This window comes from Stereum hirsutum (assembly GCF_000264905.1).
Source record: "Stereum hirsutum FP-91666 SS1 unplaced genomic scaffold STEHIscaffold_3, whole genome shotgun sequence".
NCBI lineage: Eukaryota > Fungi > Basidiomycota > Agaricomycetes > Russulales > Stereaceae > Stereum > Stereum hirsutum.
This window is the reverse complement of record NW_006763133.1, coordinates 1,332,741-1,352,581: the sequence shown is the minus strand read 5'-3', so window position 1 is coordinate 1,352,581 and position 19,841 is coordinate 1,332,741. Positions and strand designations below refer to the sequence as shown.

Sequence of the window (19,841 nt, the reverse complement as noted above, 5' to 3'; positions counted from 1 at the left end):
AAGGGGCTAGATTCGGAAGCCAATTTGTCGCTTCTGTGTAGCGTGAGTTCGCTGAACCTTGATTGCTATTATAACGTGTTTTCATTTTTGCCCCGAAAACACAGCTCATGCGATCTTCCTCGAAATATCTCGTCGAAAGTATCAGAAAGGATGTCGCGGCACATCTTACCACGCTCTTTCCATCCAGCCTAGAAGAATATAGGTCCCCGACCCGTCTGTCAGCCTTAAGTAGCGATTTCAACGGTATTTTAGGTGTCATCGTCGGAGAAGAATGTCTTCCCATCATCCTCCCCATCGCCTATTACCAGTGCGCCATTCGTCCCATTGAAGAAACTCTCGATGGAATCGACATTGATGGTCGACGCGTCACTCTCCCTCCAACCGCTCAACGCACTGCCCTCATCTTCCGTCAACGACTTTATGAAAAGACGCACGACGACGGAAATTTTGCCCATTATCTAGTTGATATCGAGGGAGACGGTTGTTGCGGGGCTGGAATCAAGTTCGCCCTCGAGCTCATGTATAGTTCGTCGAGGTCCCTGGAGTATGATGTCTTGATGAAGTTAATCATGGGCAGTGATGACGAACCCCAGGGTTTTGACATCTGTGGTGAATGTGAAACCCAGTTGGAGGACCTTGAGTCAGATCATCAGATTGAAGTGTGGCATGCATTACCTGAATGGTGTGGCAGAGAGAGCTGGGATAGCTTACAGATAGATGATGACGCGTAGCCATACAAGTAGCAAATGCACTGTGTTTTCTATTTGTCTAGTCTCCACGGCATTCTCATCTACTGTTATATCCATACTATACACTCTTATACATTCCCTTTGTAAAAAAAACCTCACCACGCACATGTAATGTTCTCCGTGCCCCTCGAGCTCAGCAGTGCCTGCATACTTAGTGTAATTAAATCTTTTTTTTTTTTGGTGGAGCCGAGTGGCGCAGGACAGCGAACAGCGTTAGCTTCCTTTGCCGGCTGGTTGTAGGGAGTTGCACCCCAGTAGGCCCGAAACACCGCGAGGAAATGCTATTCTCAGATACCTCCCCACTAACCCAGCTGCTGCCAGCTGTGCTACTGAGTTGGAATCCGGATAATGCAAAGCACACCTGTGTATAACAGGTAGTGTGGGACTCGCAGGGTTCCGGGCACCGCCTTAACGATGCCCAAAATCCTGTATACCCACTAAAACCCCGCTTTTATTTACCCAGTCTTTTGGGAGGTCCTCTTCATTGAGAAGTGTCCCGCTCCAAGTCTCAGTTACTTTCTTCTTACTGAGTGCCTTTGGTCCATACTTCTTAGCATTTGTCATGGCTTGGTCTAGCTGTAGGCGCAGATTTACTTGGTGGAGCCATCTGTTGTGAATTTCTTTCTCAGAGTGGTACTGTTCAGGGTCGTCTCCCTTGGATATGCGTCTTTCGCAGCGGATTTTCCAGATGAGATGCTTTGATTCTGCCATGATGACACGGTATAGTCGTGTTGCACCCTTGTCTTCTTTGCCTTTACCATCCTTGATAGTAATGAGGTGTGGCGCACTTTTGATCTCGACTCTCGACTCTCGAGCATTCAGATTTCCCTTCTGAGCCCTTTCTTTCCAGCCAAACGTCTATTGAATGTGTACACAAACTACATGTCTGCTTCACATCCAAAGCCCTCCATTTCGTCTGGAGGATCAGCAATCTATCGCTGTCTATGCAATCTCGTCTTACCAATGATAGCCTAGCGTCTCGGTGCTCGGTTCTCCAGGCTGTCTTCAGTCCGACGTCGCCCTACTTGATCATGACGTACGACTTGAAGCTTGAAGGTCTAAAGGCTCGCGATATGCATGAAGCATCATATCTCGAGGCACACTCCTTTGCAGGCGATTGGCAGCATGACTGTAGGTAAGAACCAGGCTTGGTGTTGTAGAACGCCGGTGACAGCGTATGCTTCTGTGCGCCGACGAGGCACGATAACCCTGCACAAGCTTCGTTTGGCTCGCAAGATTGCAGGTTAGCTATCGAGTGACTTCGGGAAGATGATGGTAAGCGATGAGTGTAACTCGATTGGGACCTGATGATACCTCTAGTCGGCCTTCGCTTTGCGACTGTCATCAAACACTGCCTTATAGGGCAAATCAACAAAGGCAGGTCTCGGAGGGTCACCAGTCATCCCCATTGTTATCACTTGAACGTGCGCCTGCCCTGGTCCGTAGATCCCGGCAATAATGGGTCCGGCCCAAGACTCATACATAATGCCGTTGGCTCCCCTGCCTTTGTTCACCTTTCGATCTTTTTGTTTCCCTTCTCCCTCAGTGCCAGGCCCCTTCCATTGATCCCCTGAATCCATTTATAATAACGGCGCAGTGCTTGTCTTGCTCTTTTACACTGTATATCTGCTCTTCCCTCTCTATCTCTCTACCTGTGTGATCTATAATCTTGCTCATGGCAGTCTCATTGAACATCGTCCCCTTGACGGACTCGATTGACATGTTCGGAGAGCCAGACGAATCGTAAGCAGTCTGAGGTGGACATAGCACTATTTTTCGTCACTGACACTGACGAACCTTGCAGATCAGCATATTCCGTCTCTGGCCATGTTTCCATATCACTTTCGTCCTCGACCTCACTGTTCTACCGCCGCGCACCCACCCGTCTTCTTCTCCAATCGCTATCAATCACGTTCGAGGGGCAAACGGAGCTTCTAAGCCCCGAGACAGGCTACTCTGGTCTTCGACTGTGTTCGGTATCGCAGGAACTCGCACCCAGTCAGTCGATAGAGCTTAGCAATGAAGGAATGGAGGACTCAGACAGGCCATGTACGTGGAATATCGTGTTTAACCTCACCATTCCTGGGTGGTTGCCACCGACACATGTGTTTGGCGACTGCCAGCGTGGACCTGCTGGCACGAAATACGCATTGTACGCCACTGCCAAGTTCGCGAACGTAGACGAGACCCCTTCCAGTTCGTCCTGGATATCGACATTATGCTCCCCCTTCATCACCTCTACTAGACTCACACAAGCCACGCCTTGTCCCATCACTCTTAACCGGCGACACATACCCCCTCCACTTCCCGCTTCCGAGTCCTCCGACTTCTCGATGCTCAGCTACTCTGTCACAGCTCTAGACAGGGGAACCGGAAAGGTACCGCCCAACTCGATCCCCATCGACATCCTTTCCAAACTCCAAGTGATCGTCTCTCTCCCAGAGCGTATCGATACGAAGAGGGAATCTTTCCCGTTCTCCCTTCGGCTGCGCGCTCCTGAGCTCTCGGACGAGGAAGTCGAGAAGATCAGATTGACAGAATTCGTGCTCGATATCCAACAACACGAGAAATATCAGTACGTACAACCTTCACCCTTTACGTCTTATTTAATCGATTCTGATGTCTCCTATGTACGCTCAGGACTCGCCCCTCGCCATCATACACATTCCCACTTCCAAAGCCCGAGAACCAACCCCCCGCGCGACCTCTCCTCGTCCCACATCCCGACAGCTCCTACTACGAGCTCGGGATCATGTCCAGCCCCGCCGACCGTGTCTCCTGCGCCCGCACCTTCTCTCTCTGCCCAGACTACATCAACACCGAGTTCTTACCTTCTAACGAGGGTAAGATCTTCCGTCGTGGGCCCGAAGAACCGGACCGTAATGCATGGTACGCGATGCACGTCACCCTTCCATTCGTAAACGAGCACGAGCAGTACGGCCCCCGCAAGAGCCGACGCGAGGAATGGGCTGGCGTGCCGAAACTGCGTTTGACGGAGTCGTCGCCCCTGCTTGGCGTCAAGCATACCCTCCAGATTTCGATCGTCGTGAAGTACATAGAGGACGAGGAGGAACTGACGGAGAAGCTTGCGTTCGCGCTTCCTTTGAAGTTCGTCCAGTTGAGGTCGTCGTCGTCGTCGTCGCCTTCGTTCATGGAGTCCCACATTGCCGACGATGTTATGAGCCACGGTCACTCGGATTCGACGGATTCGTTGGACGTTGAGTCCATTTCCGAGACTGCGCCACTCATGCCGCCTTCGCGATCGTACATTGCTGCACCGAGCTTGCCATCGTACAAGGAGCTGTACTACGCGAACGGAGAGCGCAGGATTGACGAGACGACACCTTTACCTGTGTATACCAAGACTCCCTCGGAGGCGCCACCGCCGCCTCCTTCCACTGCTGCCCTGCCTGTACCTTCACGTCCCTTCGTCGCTTTGGACGAAACGAAGCAGTCGCATTCCGTCCCACTTCAACACGTCACTTCGTCATTAGCCTCCTCCGAGGTTTCTGACCCTCCTTCGGAGATTTCTTCCTCACCTTAGTTAATATTCTCTTTCCCCAAGTCATATTCCTACCGCACTCACGACTTTACGGCCTCTCAAACTTGATTTCTCGCAGATACATGCCTCTTTTCACCCATCTCTTTGCCTTCTAGATTGAAGTTGACCATCTGTATTTCTATTGCCGTAGCTCTCACCAGGATTTCCCTCTCACCGTTGTATCCATTTGCTTTACGCCCGCTCTATGCCCTCCCTTACGAATCATTCGAGTTCTTGCTCTGTGGTGCTAAATGGCGTCCATCATACCCCCTTTCTTTGAACACTGTCTCTACTCCGTGTTCTTGTTTATCTTTGTATACTTGATCCAGTCCTCTTGCCCCTATCAACGTTTGCTGGATCAAAGCGTTTCCTTCTTCTCATTCTCCTTCGTCTGCGCTCGACCCAGCCATTCGTTTTCGCCTCTCGAAGCTCGCTCTTTTTATTGCTCTTAGCTACGTCTTTCGTGTCATATATCGTTATAACGGTCATTGAATGATGGTTCGAAATATGAGTACATTCTGAAAATACAGTGTGTATCAAGGCTGTGGCAATACGACAGCAGGCATCCTCTCAAGAAGTAGGTCTACATTACGAGCAAGGCTCCCAAACTCTAGAGACGCATCCCCTCTAATGTTTCGCCGTCGCCAACAATATCTTATCCATAATCTCCCATCCCTCCACCGGCCCTTCACACTTCACGATCCAAATCTCACTCCCCACGATCCCATCCAGTCTCACCATCGCATCCGGATCCGGCTCCGGCACAGTGCCCACCCCACAATCCAACACCACCCCATTCTCCCCTTCCTCCCCCTCCTCCGTTGACAGACTCTGAACAACCCCACTTCTTACCATCTCCCCAAACATCCTCTCCCTCTCCCCCTTTTCCGCGTCCTCCTCATCGATATAATACAAACTCAAATGCGGAAACGCCGGGCTCTTCGGCTCGTCGATCCCCATAGCCCTATGTAATCCCTCATACAGCTCCTTCAGCTCTTCGGTAGGCTTGACCGCGACATAGATGGAGCGGAAATAGTGGTCCCCCGTGCGGACGGAGGCGAAGGAGAGAGGGAGGGAGGAGATGCCCATGGGGATGGATTCGCGCAGTTTGAGGAAGGATTCGGAGGCGGTGGAGGTGGGGAAGGAGCCGAGGGTTATGTGGGGGTAGAAGGTCGGGTAGGAGGTGGATTTGGAGTCGGAGTTGGATGAGGGGGAGGGATGTCGGGACATGAGACGTTGGAGGAGGGAGGATTGTTCTTCGGAGGGAACGAGCCAGACCGAGAGACCTGGATCTCGAGGAAGGTTATTTGACCGAGGGGAATGTAGCACCGCGGTTAAGAGGTATTCATGTCAGTAAACCTATGGACGGAAAGCTAGGGGGAGCCTACCCATGGTGTATGTGGAATGTATTATAAGAGCGCTTGACAATACAGAGTAATTCCACAAGAATCTATGAGACGAGGGTTGGTCGCTGTGGACGATCGATTAAAGCTAAATTAGGGCTGATAGCAGGGGCAGCGTCGGACGAAAGTTGGTATGAAGCAGTATGAAGCAGTATCAATGCATGCTTGAATTTATAGCAACTATGCCTCGTTAATCTACTATGACATCGTCATCGTTCGAGAGCAAGGACAAAAGTCTGATAAACTTGATGCGCGCGTACAATAGCGCCACCGCCAAACTTAGTGCCACACCACAATTCACACCACGAACGGTCCCGGAGCGGCCAGTAAAGAGGTGAGCAATACTACGATTGGGGGGGTTAAGCCGAATTGAATACATCCGGAGAGGTACAGTACATTTAGACATACACAGATTATCCAAGGAACGAAGCAAATACATCACATCACAGCAAACAGCAAGAGAGCACCCGCCCACCGAGCCCCATTATTGCCCAGCAACTTTGTCAAGAATGAACGGCGATCCAAAGCAAAGAAATCGACTGAGTAGAGCTGTATATTGAATATCCAAACACGCCCGGTCACCGTATGTACCCTACGCATCTCCAGCGACGGAAGACGCCTGAGACGACATCGTAGCGGTCGAAGGCATCGAGCTCGTCCCCGGCTGCAGACTTACCCAACTCTCACCCATCGCATGTCCCTCTCCCGTGTTACTCTCCACATCGGCCTCCGAGCCCGTCTCTGAGACTTCATGCTCCTGTTCAGAGCCAGACCCGGAACCAGACTCGTCACCCCTATTCGTCTGTTTCTCACTCGTGCCTGCGGTTGTGCCCACGGTGGGTGCAGAGGCGGCAGTGGAGGATTCAGGAAGGGGACGAGCCGGAGCGGTGGTGGAGGTAGTGGAGGGCCGTGGAGGCATTACGACGCGCGGAGGGGCGTAAACCAGGGCGTTCCGTATGCTGAGCAAGAAATGTGGGATGTTCAGGATGATATCGAGGATCGAGGTCGGAAGGTAGGACGCCAAAGCATATGTAGATGCTGAGGAAGGATCAAAGCGTATTGTTAGCATATCAATTCGCAAGTCCCTAGAATTAAATATAAACATACCACCAGCGCCCACAGAGAACCTCTCGCCGCTGATCCAGCCAGCGACAGGTCCCAAACCCAAGCTCACGCCAAAAACGGACCAGGTCCTCCGTCTGCCATGTCTGACGACATCGACGATACTCTTCACGAACACGCCGACGTCCGTCGGTTTCCGTGGTACTCCGTACGCGTTCCCTTCTTCCAGGATAGACTGATACGCAGCTCCATACGCCAGTTTTTCCGAGGGCGTCCAGGCGTCCATAGCGTGGCCCGCGTCATACGTGAGCAGTCGTCTATTCGTGATCTGTGGAGGTTCGACAGCGCCGACGTCGACCACGATTACTTTGACGTTGCCCATGGAGGTCTGAGCATCGCCAGTCAGAGTGGCCATATCGATCTCGCGGCGTAAGACCTCGATTCCGCGTAAGGTGGCGGCGGCGCTCATGGCGTTCGCCGCAGCGAATGGCAAGCCAACGCGGGACTCAGCGGCAGGGATACAGACGATGATGCTCTTCTTTTCTGCATTGTTGGAGGCTGCGTCGCGAGCGCGCGCCGGTGAACTCCGCAGGAGAGGGAGAAGAGCTTGGATGACTTGGAGAGGGGTGAGATGCGTGGCGTTCAAGTAAGGGAGATATGAGCTTCGGAGATGGAGGTGTTCCAGAGGAGCCGTAGGTGGCGCGTATGAAGAAGGAAGGGTGAGGAGTGAGATGATGGAATGAATGTGTGGGTGGGTGGCGGGAGTTGAATGAGGGTCTCCCGGAGCGTTGATAGGGAATCGACGCGAAAGGGTGGAAGCTAGCGATCGTAGAAAAATGGGTATAGTGGCAGGCTAGCATACCACAAATAACGCCAGTGAGCGTCTGCGCAGGTGACTGGAGATATGAACTTTACCTCGACAGGATCGAGCACTAGAGCACGAACATAACCATTACACCGGCTCTCCAGCTCGTCTGCAGCCTCGGGTGTCGCGACGCTCGTGACGACGATAAAACCGTTCTTCTCAAGATCCTGAATCAATGGTAGAGCGAGAGGTGTATCCCCACCGAGAACGACTGCCCCGCCACACAAATAATGAGCCTCACGCACAATCGTCCACGCAAGAACACACACATACCTACGACTCTTCTCCGCTCACTACTGGAGGCCCCAGCCTTCCCAGAGGCCCTCAACTTGGCACCACCTCTACCTCTAGTAGTCCCATATCCCACCAACAACCCAACACCAACAACGCCCGCACCGATCCCCGTTACCTTCCACGGATGATCCCCGGCCCACTCCGCCGTACTCTCCCAGAACGACAGCGGTGGTGGCGGAGGCGGAGGCGGCGGGGGCACCTCAAAGTCCCCGAGACTGGGCATATGGATCTCGGGCATCTGAAAGCCAAATCTCGAGACATCGACGGAGAATCTGTGGAGGGCCTCTTGGATCATGGGCATAGAATCTGCGGCGGCGTTCGAGACCGTGGTGTGCACTTTTTCTTCGACGTATTCGATGTATGATTGGATCGTGGAGATGGACATGATGGGCTGCGTTCACGTCGACGTCGACGGCGGCGATGAGGGTGGTGTTGTCGATGGGATATTGATGTGGCTTCGAGTGACTTGCTCGGGCCCGCTTGCGTTTACAGATTGGAGCAAGGAGCCGGGCCGCCATTTTGACTTCCGCGCCGCTCCCGGCCGACGAAAGAGCCCCTGTCGAGAAAGCAAGAACGCCACTTCGAGAATGAACCAATGGAGAACTCTGTATAGCCAAAAGAATGTCAAAGCGTACATAAGTGTCCCAATGTCTAGAAATCCGCAGACCGTGTAAAGAAAATCAAACAAATAAACGAGTGGTAGTAATATATCTATCTAACTCAAGCAACGATCTACTCAATCATCCTCAAAGCACTTCTCGAAATCCCCATTTCCGTCGCTCCGAGCATATGCCTGACTTTGTACGAAAGCCTCGAGGGAACACATGCCCGCTTCAGTCTCGTCGCTGCCTGCACAGAACTCCAACGGCTGTAACGCGTCGTTCACGAATATCCGCACGTACGAGCCAGCAGGCACCGAATTCCTCGCATCACATTCCATCCTCTCCACAACCATCCGCGCGCCGAAGGGCACCAAGCTTGACGCGATCCACGTACGTGAAGAATCCGGAGACGTTGGATGGAGCGTCTCGTTCGCGAGCTGATGTTGGCGAAAGAGGCCGAGCGCGGCGTAGATCGCGATCATCTCGTTATCGTGCGAGAAGTCGGCGTAGAACGCGCGGTCGAGGGGGAACGTATCCGGTGAAGAATCGAGCGTGCGGTTCGTTTGGGTGTTGTCTGTGACGGGCTGACCTGTTAGACGGGCGAGCAGCTCGTTGACGTAGCCTGCGCCTTGTACACGACCCAGTTTCTGGCCGTACCTGCAATCAGAAACGAATGAACAAGCGTGAGCGTGAGCGAGAGTGAAGTTTGCTTAGGGAAGATTTAATTGGCTCGCTTACCCAGTCCCGTAGAACTTGTCGATGTCGTTGCGATACTCGTACCCTTCGAAATCCGCCTCGGTAAAGAGCGCACAGAACGGACTTTGGCTCTCTAGGCTCAGTGTGTGGAAGGCGCACATCGACATGAGACCATAAACGTCCTTATCTTTGAGATGAGCACCCGGTGCCCACTTGTTCAGCCGTGCAGCGATGGGTGGTGCGAAAATAGAGAGCCACTCGTGGTCCTGGTCGTCGCTGTCCCCAACGTTCGGACACGTCCCATCGTCCAAGGTATTATTCTTCTAGATGAAAAAAAAGCTTTAGTAGAGCACGAAAAGTGGAGAGAGAATAAGAGACGAACATCAGATCCTTCGGGTATGATCACGTCGACGTTGGGTATAACCACCTCGAGACTGGCGTTCGCGAAGCCTAAGTATACACGATCCGTGTAAGCCCGACGGTCATATCATCGAAGATGATTACGAGTCAGGCTGACCTGCAGTCCAATTTTGAGCACTCAATATCACCCGTTCCGAGCCTGAAGCACGCACGAAAGGCGGGGTGGAACCGTTGACGAGGTGAGAATATCTACTCCACGCATCCTTGCCAGAGGTAAAAGACCTAGACATTGGATGGGAACTCTCGTCTACGAGCGAAGCATTTTATGTAGGAAAAAGACGAACTGTTTGGCACCGAAGGGAATAAGGTCGTCTTCTCCGAGCTCGTAATGGTAGCTGTTCAGGAATTCGAGGTTGTCGTGCTGGTATTCCTCTACGAGCAGTAGCTTGTTTATAGCATTCTCAATTTCTTCGCCTGCGTGTGATGTAGGATAACGAGCGCCATGTCTTTGAAGCTACAGCGAATAAGTGCTCGTTCGCCAAGATCACGAAGACTTGAGCGAGACTTACCAGATTGACCTGCCAAGACGTTCGTTCAGGCTCAGTTGCTCGGTGGAACTGAAGAAAACGAAGACGCACCTGAGAGATATCACAACCAACCGGAGGCGCAAGATACCCGCCTGCAGGCATCCACGGAGCGTACTGTGCCCACTTGTTCATCATAGTCCGTGAAACCCCAAGCCGAGGCAACCCTTCGATGTCCAAATCCTCATCTACGTCCACGACATCCTTGCCACCACTTCCAGCAGAGACCGAATGACTTCCAGGGCCAAAATGATGATGAAACGGATACTGAGACTTCCTTCCGCTGCGATTCGTGAGCTCGGCCTGGCGCATAAGCAACGAGGCAGCGAGCAGACCAAGGACGAGAAGAAACAATGCAGCGCCTCGTGTAACATATAACTGCATGCGCCTGGAGAGTAGCGGTACATTGAGGGGACTGCCTGAGCGACGAGGGGGTGACCGGTGAACGCTGCGAGGGGAGGAGGGGGAGTAGAAGCCCTTGACGGGGAGTGGGGAGGCAGGACGAGAGCTGCTGTAGTGAGTTGGCAAGGCCGGTGAACCTGTTCGGGAGGAATCCCACACAGATTTTTTGGACTCCATACTCGCTTCCCTGGCACAGACGACGAGGCGTTAGTGCGCTGCTGCAGTGGACGGGGAAGAGGAATGCCTGCTCATGGACGCGGAAGAAAAGCGGCCAAAGTGGCGAATGAGTGGCGAGGGCTTCGCACGTTGACGTAGAGTATTTACGGATGATGATATTATGAATAAGTTCAACGTTAAGGCGCTATAGCCAAGTGGTTACGGCGACAGATTAGAAATCTGTTTCCCTATGGGAGCGCAGGTTCAAATCCTGCTGGCGTCGCCTGAACATATCGTATCCGCTATGATCTTTTTCTTGCTTACTTGCGAGTCTTACGCAATAAATTCCGTAGTAATTCTCCCGCTTAACTTCACCTCCAAGTGAGCCAATTCAGCTCTTCCAGCCACGACCTCTGCATGACCCCCGTGCGCGCTCGTCAATTGTGTTCCGATAAGATTGTTACCGCCTCGTTTTTCTCTGTCCATGCCAAGCTACAGCGTTTGGCAATCCCTCATCCTCATTTCAGAGATTAAAACTAGACGACAGAAAAGAGGATGGACGCTACTGCTTGCGAGTCGCCGTGTCACCCCAGGTCGTGTCCCGAGGGCTGTGCGCATACTCCTGCCATAATCTCTGCCTGCCAGTTCCTTACGAACGTTCCGCCGATCTCAATGGGCTAAAATTTATGTCCCGTGGGACCAAGCGTTTCCGTAGGCGTATCTCCTGAGAAGCTAGGACATTGCCTTGGGCTATAGGAGGATATGAACATAGCATACGGAGGAACTGCTGACATGGGGACAGGCGCTGAGATAAGTGTTGGTGGATAGGATGGACAAGCAGGGCAGGGTGCTGACAGGAGGGACAAAGAGTGTAGTTGAGTGCAGAGCGTGTGTCTTGTGTTGGACGCGGATGACGCGCTTGCGGAGTACAGCCACAGCCAAGAATTGTGCGGGTCATATTCAACTCAGCTCGCAGCACATCCTGTCCCATACTTCCACCCACTTGTAGACTCTCCCTTTCGCTCTCTCATCTCCAATGTCGCCTTCAGAACGAGACCCCCTCCTCACACACAACGGCAATGGCCATCCAGCCACCCGCCTCTCGTTCTTTCAACGCGTCGTGAAACTCGTCAAAGCAGAAGGCGAACCGGGCTGGCTGGCCTCCTTCAAATTCTTCTTCTTTGGCTCCTGGTTCAACGTCCTTCTTATCCTCACTCCTCTCGCTGTCGTCGCACATGTCCTCGACTGGGATGCTGCTCTCCGCTTCAGTTTCAGCTTTCTCGCCATCATGCCCCTCGCAAAAGTATGTAACTGTTTTGGCTTGTACGTGGGTGAAATAATGATAGCGTGGGCTCTGGTTATCCGTAGTTGCTCGGTGAGGCCACGGAGCAGATGTCTATGAAGCTTGGGCAGACTCTTGCGGGCCTGCTCAACGCTACCTTCGGAAACGCTGTCGAAATTATTGTCGGAATCAGCGCCCTTTTGCAAGGTCGGTCACCGTTTTTCTCCTGTTTCACCCATCTCCTGTGCATTACGCTCATCTCTGCGGTTTCATAGATCAAATTCAGATTGTTCAAACCTCGGTACTGATGGTTTCTCGTTGTAATGGAGCCCAGGCGCTGATGCAGAGCACGTATAGCTTCTCGGCTCCATCTTGTCAAACATTCTTCTCGTCTTGGGATGTTCTTTCTTTGCTGGAGGACTCTACCATAGCGAGAATGTCTTCCAGGTCACCGCTGCTCAGACGTATGTTCCCGCACGTCTTCATAGGCCCATTCTGTATTGAACCATCTTCCTGTTGGATCCAGTTCTGCCTCTGTACGCTCCCTTCTTATCAGCACATTCAAAGATAAAACTAACACCCCGTTCAGCTCATGACTCTCGCCTGTATCAGTACGTTTTCCCTGTTCCCGCTCTCTTATCATCTGCACCCTATCTAACACAACACCCTTCAGCCCTGATTATTCCCGCAGCGTACCACTCTGCCCGCGTCGATACCAACCCGGACGACGAGTACTCAGTCATCCCGTCTACCAATTCCACTTCTGATATGGTCTCGCCCATGCAACAAGTCCACGACCTCGATAAGGTGGGCCAGAAGGGTCTGTTGACGATCTCGAGGGGAACAGCGCTCTTGCTTTTGGCGACTTATGTCGCGTACTTGGTCTTCCAGGTACGTATACCCTTTCCTGGCAATATTCAGTATAAACACTAATGTCGTGTCTGTGACGTGATTGTGGTGCTGGCGATGTGGCGTATGTGGCGTATGTGTGGCGTGGGATAATAGTTGAAGACCCACCACCGACTCTTCCAGCCTCAGGTTAAGAAGGCTCCGGCGGCCCCCACTGACGAAGAGAATGGAACTCTGTCTCCTGCTGGTGTTCAAGCTCAAGCGGAGGACGAAGCGGAGGAAGAGGAGGAGATTCCGAAGATGAGCGTTGTGGCTGCTGGCGTTGCGTGCGTGTTTTTATCCTATTCATTCTTTTCTCTGCTGTTCTGATGGTGTTCGTGAATGTGATTTTGTATAGCTTGTTGAGCGTGACGATTATTACTTCGTTCGTTGCTGACATCCGTAAGTATAATATTGATCGTAGTTTACGAGAGGAAGTAAATACTCATCTACCATTCGACAGTCGTTGCTTCCATCGAAGAGACCGCGGACAGATATAGTATCCCCAAGCCGTTCATCGGTCTTATCCTTCTTCCCATCGTCGTACGTCCATCTGCTCTCCTCTCCCGCAGTCAGGTAATGTTCATTTTGCTCTGGCTAACCACCGTCGTATCTTTTTGCAGGCTAACGCAGCGGAGCACGTCACCTCTGTCTGGATGGCCATGAAGAACAAAATGGAGCTCACAATCGGTGTCTGTGTGGGCAGTTCGATCGTACGTGGTTTCGTTGTGGCCGGTTTAAACATAATGCTGACCTGAGGTATTGTAGCAATTGGCGACGTTTGTCGTTCCGCTCTTGGTCATTGTTGGCTGGATGTACGTCGGTCTCCGTTGTTCGACTGGTGCTTCGATTTACTTACCTCTCCTCTTGCATAGTTCGGGCCACGAGCTCACCCTCTTCTTCGCCAACTTCGAGGTGCGTACTCTATGATCACATTCCTTCGTAGCAGTGAGCATTAGCTGATGATCTTTCATACTACTGTAACGCAGACCGTCGTGTTCTTCGTCTCCGTCCTGCTCGTTAACCTTCTCATCCAAGATGGGAGGTCGAACTATATGGAAGGCTTGATGTTGATCGTTTTGTATCTCATTATCGCTATCGCTTGTGCGTATCTTTCTATCCTTGCCTCCCTGCACCACTGAAACTTTTTTCTTTACAATAGTCTGGGTCTCGGGATAAATTGCTCGACACTTAAGAGATCCTCTCGCTTCGGCTGGTCGACGAAGCCACCACAAACTATCACTCACTTCCACAGCGCACCAAATATCATATCCAAGAATCGGTCTCAATCGACCTAACAAACATCACAAACGATGCGGCCCCATTGCCACATCCCTCATACCTGCCCACGCTGGCACTCCCTTTTTCGTTTTTAATCCTGCTTATAGTTCACCGATCATTACTATTCCTTTTGTTTATATCGCTCCAGCTTTGCGCTACCTTCCTCTGCGAACCTCCATCTCATTTTCGTTCCTTCTGCTCGTATCCGACGCCGCTGATGATCGATGGACTCCGGACCGTTCCTTCTTGTGCTTTCCTGTGATTATTCTTCTTGCTCCTCCATATCGTACTCGTGCTTCGCTTTCAAGCTGCTGGCAGGTACATACACGTACATACATCCGTATAAAGTCACTTACCTACTTGCCGTGCCGTCTTATTGATGTGTGGTATATGCGTACTACTTACCAGGTCGACCTTTTGATTCTTCGTCTTCGTCTTTCTACTCCTGTTTGTGTCGTGGTACTGATACTTGATACTCGTAGTCGCACTACGGGACAATTCTGCTAGAGGCTAGAACGGTTCGACGACATCAAATTCAGTAGTATGAGTAGGCTGTCGTATATCGAGCCCGTCTATTCGTCTAGCAGAGTTTTTGCTCTATTTATTCTCCGATTCTCCGATTTGGGTTGTGGCGCTGTGGCAAATTGACCGTGACTGGTTTTTGGGAGTCGGTAGGCCCGGGTAGCTCGGTAGGTCTCTTGGGGTCTTGCTGTGTCCGACGGCAATGCACTTCCTTTGACGGTTGCTGTAGTCGATGGGATGCGAAAGCAACCAAGTAGGGGCGCATTGATATTTCACGACACAGAAACCATCAAAAATTGAAGCCGGACCACAGAATCAATCACTGGCATCTACGCCTCTTCGGCCGAAAACTGGAATGGATCCATCATCTCCTCCATCTTCGCCTCCATCTCAGTATACGGAACTGGAAGAGAAGTGGACAAGCGATGGTCGAAAAGCGCGCGAAACTCCTCCTCGAAACCCTTCATGACGGGATACGTCTCTGGACCCCGACCGCGGATGCACAAGAAGAAGTTTTCCGGCTCTGGTTCGTCACCTGATGCTGTATCGCAATACCCTCTCCAGGTTGCCTCTCTCTGATTCTCTGTCAAACTCTGGTCATCGTACGGAGTCGTGGCCGCGCGCCGTGTTGACTGGACCTTGCGCTCGTTGCTGGGGTTTGCGCCAAAGTCCATGAGGATGACGATTGTTTTCTTTTTGACGCGTGTCTTTCTCCCCTCGCGCTCGACGACTATAGGTGGTATGGTGAGACCCTCTCCAACCTTCGGCGACTGAGCACCTTCCTGAGCAATCGCCTTCACTCCAGCAGCACCCAAGTAGTCAGAACTGTACGGCTCGTCGAGGGGACCAGAGTATGTGGGAAGAAGCAAGTCGATATTCTCCTGGTTCTGTGCGCATTGAAGCGCGGCACCGGCGAAGAAGGCCCACTCCAGCATGGCAATCGGTATTTCGTCTAGCGGCTTCTTGAGAACATGGAAGTGCGTCCAGTGAACGGCTAGTCCATGAGAGAGCTTGCGAAGTTCTGCGACGGTCTCCTTCGACTGTTCGTCGGGACAACCATAGTCGGGTCCAACGAGAGTCTCGAGGAAGTCGGCGAGCGTGATCGGAAGAATGTGTGTCAAGCTGGCGTCCATGAATCTTCCGTCGTGGACGGACATGGCGGCCTGGTCCCTGGCGAGGATGAGCAGGAGGCGAGTACAGAGCTCACCTTGAGCGCCGCGGTCGAGGATCACGCCCTCGAGGATTAGCTCGTCGAAGAGATACGCCAGCGCCTCCCGATAGCCTTCCATGTTCTCAGTCAGTGCGACGGCTGCAGCGAGGGCGAGCACTGGCTCCGATGGTGCTTCCGTCTTCATTTTGTCCCCAAGAATGGAGACGACCATGCGCATATGATCGCTGACTGCTTCGACCGCGAGTCGTCTGGCGGTCTCGTTGTCGGCGAGCTCGAGGGCGACGCGTGAGGCGAAGGCGGCAAAGACGTGATGTTGATTTTCGTGGTCGAAGATCGGAGCCCCCCTGCGCACGTAGAACAACTTCTCTCTCGCCATGTCCATGACGTCCTTGGCGTTCAACGTAGACCAATACTGTATGGACCAGATGTCAAGGTATGGGTAGAGTAAAGCAACAGGGAGGTTTCTAGAAAACTGACCGGGCGACCAAACATTCGAAGATGATCAGTACCTAAGACCTCCCTTGCGATGTTGACCGATATGTGACGCGCCATCTGGTTGAACCCGAGATAGACGAATGGGCACAGGAACGTTAGCGGCTTTGTTGGACCGAGAGACTCGGCATGTGTGTTCGACGGCCCTTGCAGGAAGGGTTTGTAGTTCGTATCGAGGAGCAGAAACCAGATCTCGATTTTGATGCTGAGTGAGTCCACCGCATTCAATATCCGTTGCATAGCATGGAGTGAGATGCGATTGATAGGGAGCGTCACAGCGTCGGAGCCCTCGCCAAGCGCACTACACTCGTCTATAGCAATGAAGAACCGACTTCGTTCAAGAGCGGAAACGTTGTCGTTCAATGCTTCAAAGCCTTCGGCACAGAACTCGGTGACGAGCTTCTTGTGCCAGTTTGGAGAGCGTGATCGATTCTGTTCGGTAGAAGGTGTAGAGGAACGGGAAGAGGTCGAGCGAGGCGCGGTAGGCTTAACACCAGCCATCCATGCCCGTTCCTGCTTTAGCCACGCCTTACGACTCTCTAACTTGTGATTCGCACGCTCCGTGACCCTTTGCATGTACTGTCCTCGCACGTCTTGTTGTCTGGATCCAGGTAGAACATAGTCCCAATTGGCCAGTGCGGTGGCGGCGGTGAGGTCCATTGTTTCGGCAGCAACCTCGGCGAATGCTCCTAAGAAGGCGGCCGCGAGTTCTTCACCCTGAATCACCAACATGTCCCGATGAGCTCGCAGTCCCCCAAGAATGGAATCCTGAAACTAGTAAATACCATATAGTCGCCGTCGCAGTGGTCATCGAAGAACGCTTTCGCGGCCATATCACCGGGAGGCCAGCCAGAAGTGGGATCAAGGTTGTCTCGAAAACAAACGCTGATGAGGCATTCCTAGGAGGAATGATATATATATATTTTGCGGGAAAGCATTACATCGTTGCTAGAACATAGACCGAATCTTGACTCTTGAAGTAGTGAGACACTGACCTGCTTCGCGAGCTCCTTGATTAGACGTGATTTGCCGCATGCACTAGATTGCAAGATGGGGATGACTCGACCGTAATGTTGTTTCGGGTCATATTCCTCGTGGCAATGGTGCACGACTTCTAGAAACCGCTCCAGTGCGTCTCCGACGTAGGGCTGACTGAAACCCCACTCGAGCAGGTATGCTTGTTCCTGCCTGTAAAAAGAGCGACGTTGGACGTCAGTATTCCTACAGAATATATGACTTATCGTGACTTACACGGAGACTTGCCAATTTTTCGTCTTCAAAGACTCATCGCGCTCTATGAACGCTCGAGTCAGCCGCCCGTCCTCTTATTCCGGCGTGTGATGTACGAAAGCAGAAACATACCGCACGCGAGGAGCAAGAACCTCGCTGAGGAGTCGCGGTTATTAAGGAATATGTCACAAGAATCCACCCTTATTCGTCTCGGTTCCCCATCGAGAAAGAGAGCGGACTCGAGTTTTGGAGGTGGAGTACGTTCCGCGAGCCGTTCACGAGTGAGCAATACCTGCACATCGCCAACCAGAGCTTCCAGAATCTTATGGCCATTGGAGCGGCTGTGATTCGTGACATTCAGTGCTAGATTGTAGAGTTTTTGGACGTTGGGATTAGAAGTTTGCAGCCAGCGGGACACATCCTGTTCAGCCTGCTCCGAGTCCGAAATTTCTGCGTTGAGCGGCCTTACAGTATCATTGGAGCTAGCGCTCTCGGTAGAGGCACTGCTGTGAGAAACCATGTCCTTGTATGCGAACCAGAGATGAAGATTGCGAAAAGGGGGACCAGAGGTGTGAGGAGAGGGGTGATGGTGGTTCGTTGAGAAGCGGAGTTGTAAACGGCTCGAACCTGTTTCTCGATCTGGCAACGGCCATATGCGGCAAATTATATAAGCAAAAAGTTTGAGGGCCGAGCGTTCGGGTCGCGAAAGCTTGACTTGCAGCTCGTTTCCTTTCCTCCCAGTTACTTCGTTCTCCGGCTAGTATCTTCCTCACATTATCTCCTGGGCCGAAAGCACGCACTATAAACAGACACGCTCATGGCCTCCATTCTCAAAGCTCAAAAAGTCAACGAATCAAAACGTCAAGGCAAGCGCAAGGCGGACGATCTTGATGTTGACGGTGATGTCCCCATGTCTACCACTGTCAACGGAGTGGGTGAGGAGGAAGGAGAGGGAAAGGTCGTGAAGAAGGTGAAGAGGAATAAGCAGAGGGTGTTGTTGCTCTCGTCGAGAGGCATCACGCATCGGATGAGGCACCTCATGAATGATTTGGAGGCGCTTTTGCCGCACGTTAAAAAGGGTGAGTTCGTTGGTCGTCTTTTCCTTGGTCAGGCTCTGACCATAGTTTTCTACCTTTGCACCTATGTATCTGTATAACGACGAAACACAATCACTCGTTGTACTCCATGCCTCACCCCTGCGACCACACCAGACTCAAAACTCGACTCCAAAAACCAACTCTCCCTCCTCCCCGAACTCGCAGACCTCCACAACTGCAACAATACCCTCTACTTCGAAGCCCGTCGGCACGAGGACCTCTACCTCTGGGCGGCCAAAACGCCCAACGGGCCCTCGGTGAAGATGCACGTCCAAAACGTGCACACGATGGACGAACTGAAAATGACCGGAAACTGTCTGAAGGGGAGTAGAGGGCTGTTGAGCTTCTGTGGGGGCTTCGAGGAGACGGAGTGGGGGAGGTTGATTAAGGAGATGTTCACGCATGTGAGTGACCCCTTTGTTCCTTGTTTCCCTGGTGGCGAGATGGGCTGAGTTTCTATTTTATGGCGGGATGGCACTGTGTGGATGCAGATATTCGGTGTGCCTCCTCAAGCACGCAAGGCGAAGCCGTTCATCGACCACATTCTCACCTTCTCGTTACTCGACAACAAAATCTGGTTCCGCAACTTCCAGGTACGCGAGTTCACCTCTGCCGTCAACTAGCCAACACACTGACGCATCTTACTTTGCAGATCATCGAAAAGGACCCATTACAGCCTAACGGGCCCCCACAGACCTCCCTCGTCGAGATCGGGCCCAGGTTCGTGCTGACGCCGATCCGGATATTCGAAGGCGCGTTTAGCGGCGCGACGGTTTTCTCGAACCCTGGTACGCCTTTCTTCCTTGTTCTTCTTTCCCGACGCTTTCCTGACTTGAACTATCGTGGTGACTTCCTTTGTAGAATTCGTATCACCGACTGTAGTGAGAACAGCGATGAGGAGAGAGAAGGGTGAGCGGTATAAGGACAGGAGACAGGCGAAGGAGGAGAGGACGGACAGGAAGGTGGCGAGGGCATTACCGGAGGATGAGTTGGCGGTCTCGAAGGTCTTTGCTTGAACCCTCTCTCTGTAGGTCGGGTTGCTTGCGATTCGGGTCTGGCGTTTGCTGTTGTATGACTTGCTTTCGTGTGCTACATAAATGGTGGCGCAGCACGACGTGACCTTCTACTCGCGATGTTTGAGTGTTCGATTTTGACCCAAGTCGA

The 19,841-nt window shown here is 52.3% G+C and overlaps 9 protein-coding genes and 1 non-coding gene across 10 annotated transcripts in view; 5 read left to right on the top strand and 5 right to left on the bottom strand.

Moving 5' to 3' along the window:
• The window catches only part of STEHIDRAFT_108472 (uncharacterized protein), a gene marked incomplete at both ends in the record, with an annotated part of 1,818 nt that extends 1,087 nt beyond the window's left edge, over positions 1-731 (top strand). Inside the window, one exon of the mRNA XM_007300871.1 lies at positions 253-731. Within this exon, the coding sequence (XP_007300933.1) occupies positions 253-731 (479 nt within the window). The remainder of the gene's footprint in view (positions 1-252) is intronic.
• Positions 732-1,157: 426 nt separating this feature from the next.
• STEHIDRAFT_50867 (uncharacterized protein) lies at positions 1,158-1,526 on the bottom strand (the record flags this gene model as incomplete). Its single annotated transcript, XM_007300353.1, has 1 exon — positions 1,158-1,526. A coding segment is annotated over one exon (369 nt), but the record flags the coding sequence as incomplete, so codon positions are not given.
• Positions 1,527-2,424: 898 nt separating this feature from the next.
• Positions 2,425-4,293, top strand: STEHIDRAFT_50888 (uncharacterized protein; the record flags this gene model as incomplete). The annotated part of the gene is made up of 3 exons (XM_007300354.1): positions 2,425-2,492; positions 2,554-3,348; positions 3,390-4,293. 3 exons carry the CDS (start codon positions 2,425-2,427, stop codon positions 4,291-4,293), a joined length of 1,767 nt encoding a protein of 588 aa, XP_007300416.1.
• Positions 4,294-4,929: 636 nt separating this feature from the next.
• Positions 4,930-5,475, bottom strand: STEHIDRAFT_39301 (uncharacterized protein; the record flags this gene model as incomplete). The annotated part of the gene is made up of 1 exon (XM_007300303.1): positions 4,930-5,475. A coding segment is annotated over one exon (546 nt), but the record flags the coding sequence as incomplete, so codon positions are not given.
• Positions 5,476-6,029: 554 nt separating this feature from the next.
• Positions 6,030-8,362, bottom strand: STEHIDRAFT_145043 (uncharacterized protein). Its single transcript, XM_007300870.1, has 4 exons — positions 7,894-8,362; positions 7,671-7,831; positions 6,801-7,608; positions 6,030-6,731 (listed from the first exon to the last, which is right to left on the bottom strand). The coding sequence occupies exons 1-4, from the start codon at positions 8,297-8,299 to the stop codon at positions 6,286-6,288; spliced, it is 1,821 nt and encodes a 606-aa protein (XP_007300932.1). The 5' UTR covers positions 8,300-8,362; the 3' UTR covers positions 6,030-6,285.
• Positions 8,363-8,517: 155 nt separating this feature from the next.
• Positions 8,518-10,773, bottom strand: STEHIDRAFT_92314 (phosphoglycerate mutase-like protein). The gene is made up of 7 exons (XM_007300869.1): positions 10,211-10,773; positions 10,142-10,150; positions 9,917-10,086; positions 9,730-9,854; positions 9,595-9,662; positions 9,255-9,535; positions 8,518-9,173 (listed from the first exon to the last, which is right to left on the bottom strand). The coding sequence occupies exons 1-7, from the start codon at positions 10,733-10,735 to the stop codon at positions 8,651-8,653; spliced, it is 1,701 nt and encodes a 566-aa protein (XP_007300931.1). The 5' UTR covers positions 10,736-10,773; the 3' UTR covers positions 8,518-8,650.
• Positions 10,774-10,915: 142 nt separating this feature from the next.
• STEHIDRAFT_t98 lies at positions 10,916-10,997 on the top strand. The gene has a single exon. It is a non-coding gene; the product is annotated as a tRNA-Ser (tRNA).
• Positions 10,998-11,723: 726 nt separating this feature from the next.
• Positions 11,724-14,782, top strand: STEHIDRAFT_166136 (Calcium/proton exchanger). The gene is made up of 15 exons (XM_007300868.1): positions 11,724-12,017; positions 12,083-12,203; positions 12,272-12,297; positions 12,354-12,460; positions 12,523-12,532; positions 12,586-12,607; positions 12,670-12,887; positions 13,002-13,171; positions 13,243-13,286; positions 13,348-13,427; positions 13,508-13,597; positions 13,653-13,699; positions 13,760-13,799; positions 13,874-13,988; positions 14,047-14,782. The coding sequence occupies exons 1-15, from the start codon at positions 11,751-11,753 to the stop codon at positions 14,061-14,063; spliced, it is 1,374 nt and encodes a 457-aa protein (XP_007300930.1). The 5' UTR covers positions 11,724-11,750; the 3' UTR covers positions 14,064-14,782.
• Positions 14,783-15,016: 234 nt separating this feature from the next.
• STEHIDRAFT_153652 (uncharacterized protein) lies at positions 15,017-18,100 on the bottom strand (the record flags this gene model as incomplete). Its single annotated transcript, XM_007300867.1, has 6 exons — positions 15,017-16,270; positions 16,336-17,067; positions 17,136-17,249; positions 17,346-17,538; positions 17,602-17,644; positions 17,713-18,100. 6 exons carry the CDS (start codon positions 18,098-18,100, stop codon positions 15,017-15,019), a joined length of 2,724 nt encoding a protein of 907 aa, XP_007300929.1.
• Positions 18,101-18,490: 390 nt separating this feature from the next.
• Positions 18,491-19,693, top strand: STEHIDRAFT_51021 (Brix-domain-containing protein; the record flags this gene model as incomplete). The annotated part of the gene is made up of 5 exons (XM_007300370.1): positions 18,491-18,659; positions 18,792-19,081; positions 19,169-19,270; positions 19,330-19,465; positions 19,539-19,693. 5 exons carry the CDS (start codon positions 18,491-18,493, stop codon positions 19,691-19,693), a joined length of 852 nt encoding a protein of 283 aa, XP_007300432.1.
• Positions 19,694-19,841: the final 148 nt, after the last annotated feature.

Excerpts from the sequence above, each read along its gene's own strand:
- STEHIDRAFT_145043 (XM_007300870.1), bottom strand. The coding sequence starts at position 8,299 with ATGTCCATCTCCACGATCCAATCATACATCGAATACGTCGAAGAAAAA. Across the intron at positions 7,832-7,893 it reads TGAGCGGAGAAGAGTCGTAG|TCGTTCTCGGTGGGGATACA; the intron begins GTATGTGTGTGT and ends GTGGCGGGGCAG. Across the intron at positions 6,732-6,800 it reads GTTCTCTGTGGGCGCTGGTG|CATCTACATATGCTTTGGCG; the intron begins GTATGTTTATAT and ends ATCCTTCCTCAG.
- STEHIDRAFT_92314 (XM_007300869.1), bottom strand. The coding sequence starts at position 10,735 with ATGGAGTCCAAAAAATCTGTGTGGGATTCCTCCCGAACAGGTTCACCG. Across the intron at positions 9,855-9,916 it reads ATTCCCTTCGGTGCCAAACA|GTCTTTTACCTCTGGCAAGG; the intron begins GTTCGTCTTTTT and ends TCCAATGTCTAG. Across the intron at positions 9,174-9,254 it reads GACAAGTTCTACGGGACTGG|GTACGGCCAGAAACTGGGTC; the intron begins GTAAGCGAGCCA and ends TTCTGATTGCAG.
- STEHIDRAFT_166136 (XM_007300868.1), top strand. The coding sequence starts at position 11,751 with ATGTCGCCTTCAGAACGAGACCCCCTCCTCACACACAACGGCAATGGC. Across the intron at positions 12,018-12,082 it reads CCATCATGCCCCTCGCAAAA|TTGCTCGGTGAGGCCACGGA; the intron begins GTATGTAACTGT and ends GGTTATCCGTAG. Across the intron at positions 13,598-13,652 it reads TCTGTGTGGGCAGTTCGATC|CAATTGGCGACGTTTGTCGT; the intron begins GTACGTGGTTTC and ends GAGGTATTGTAG.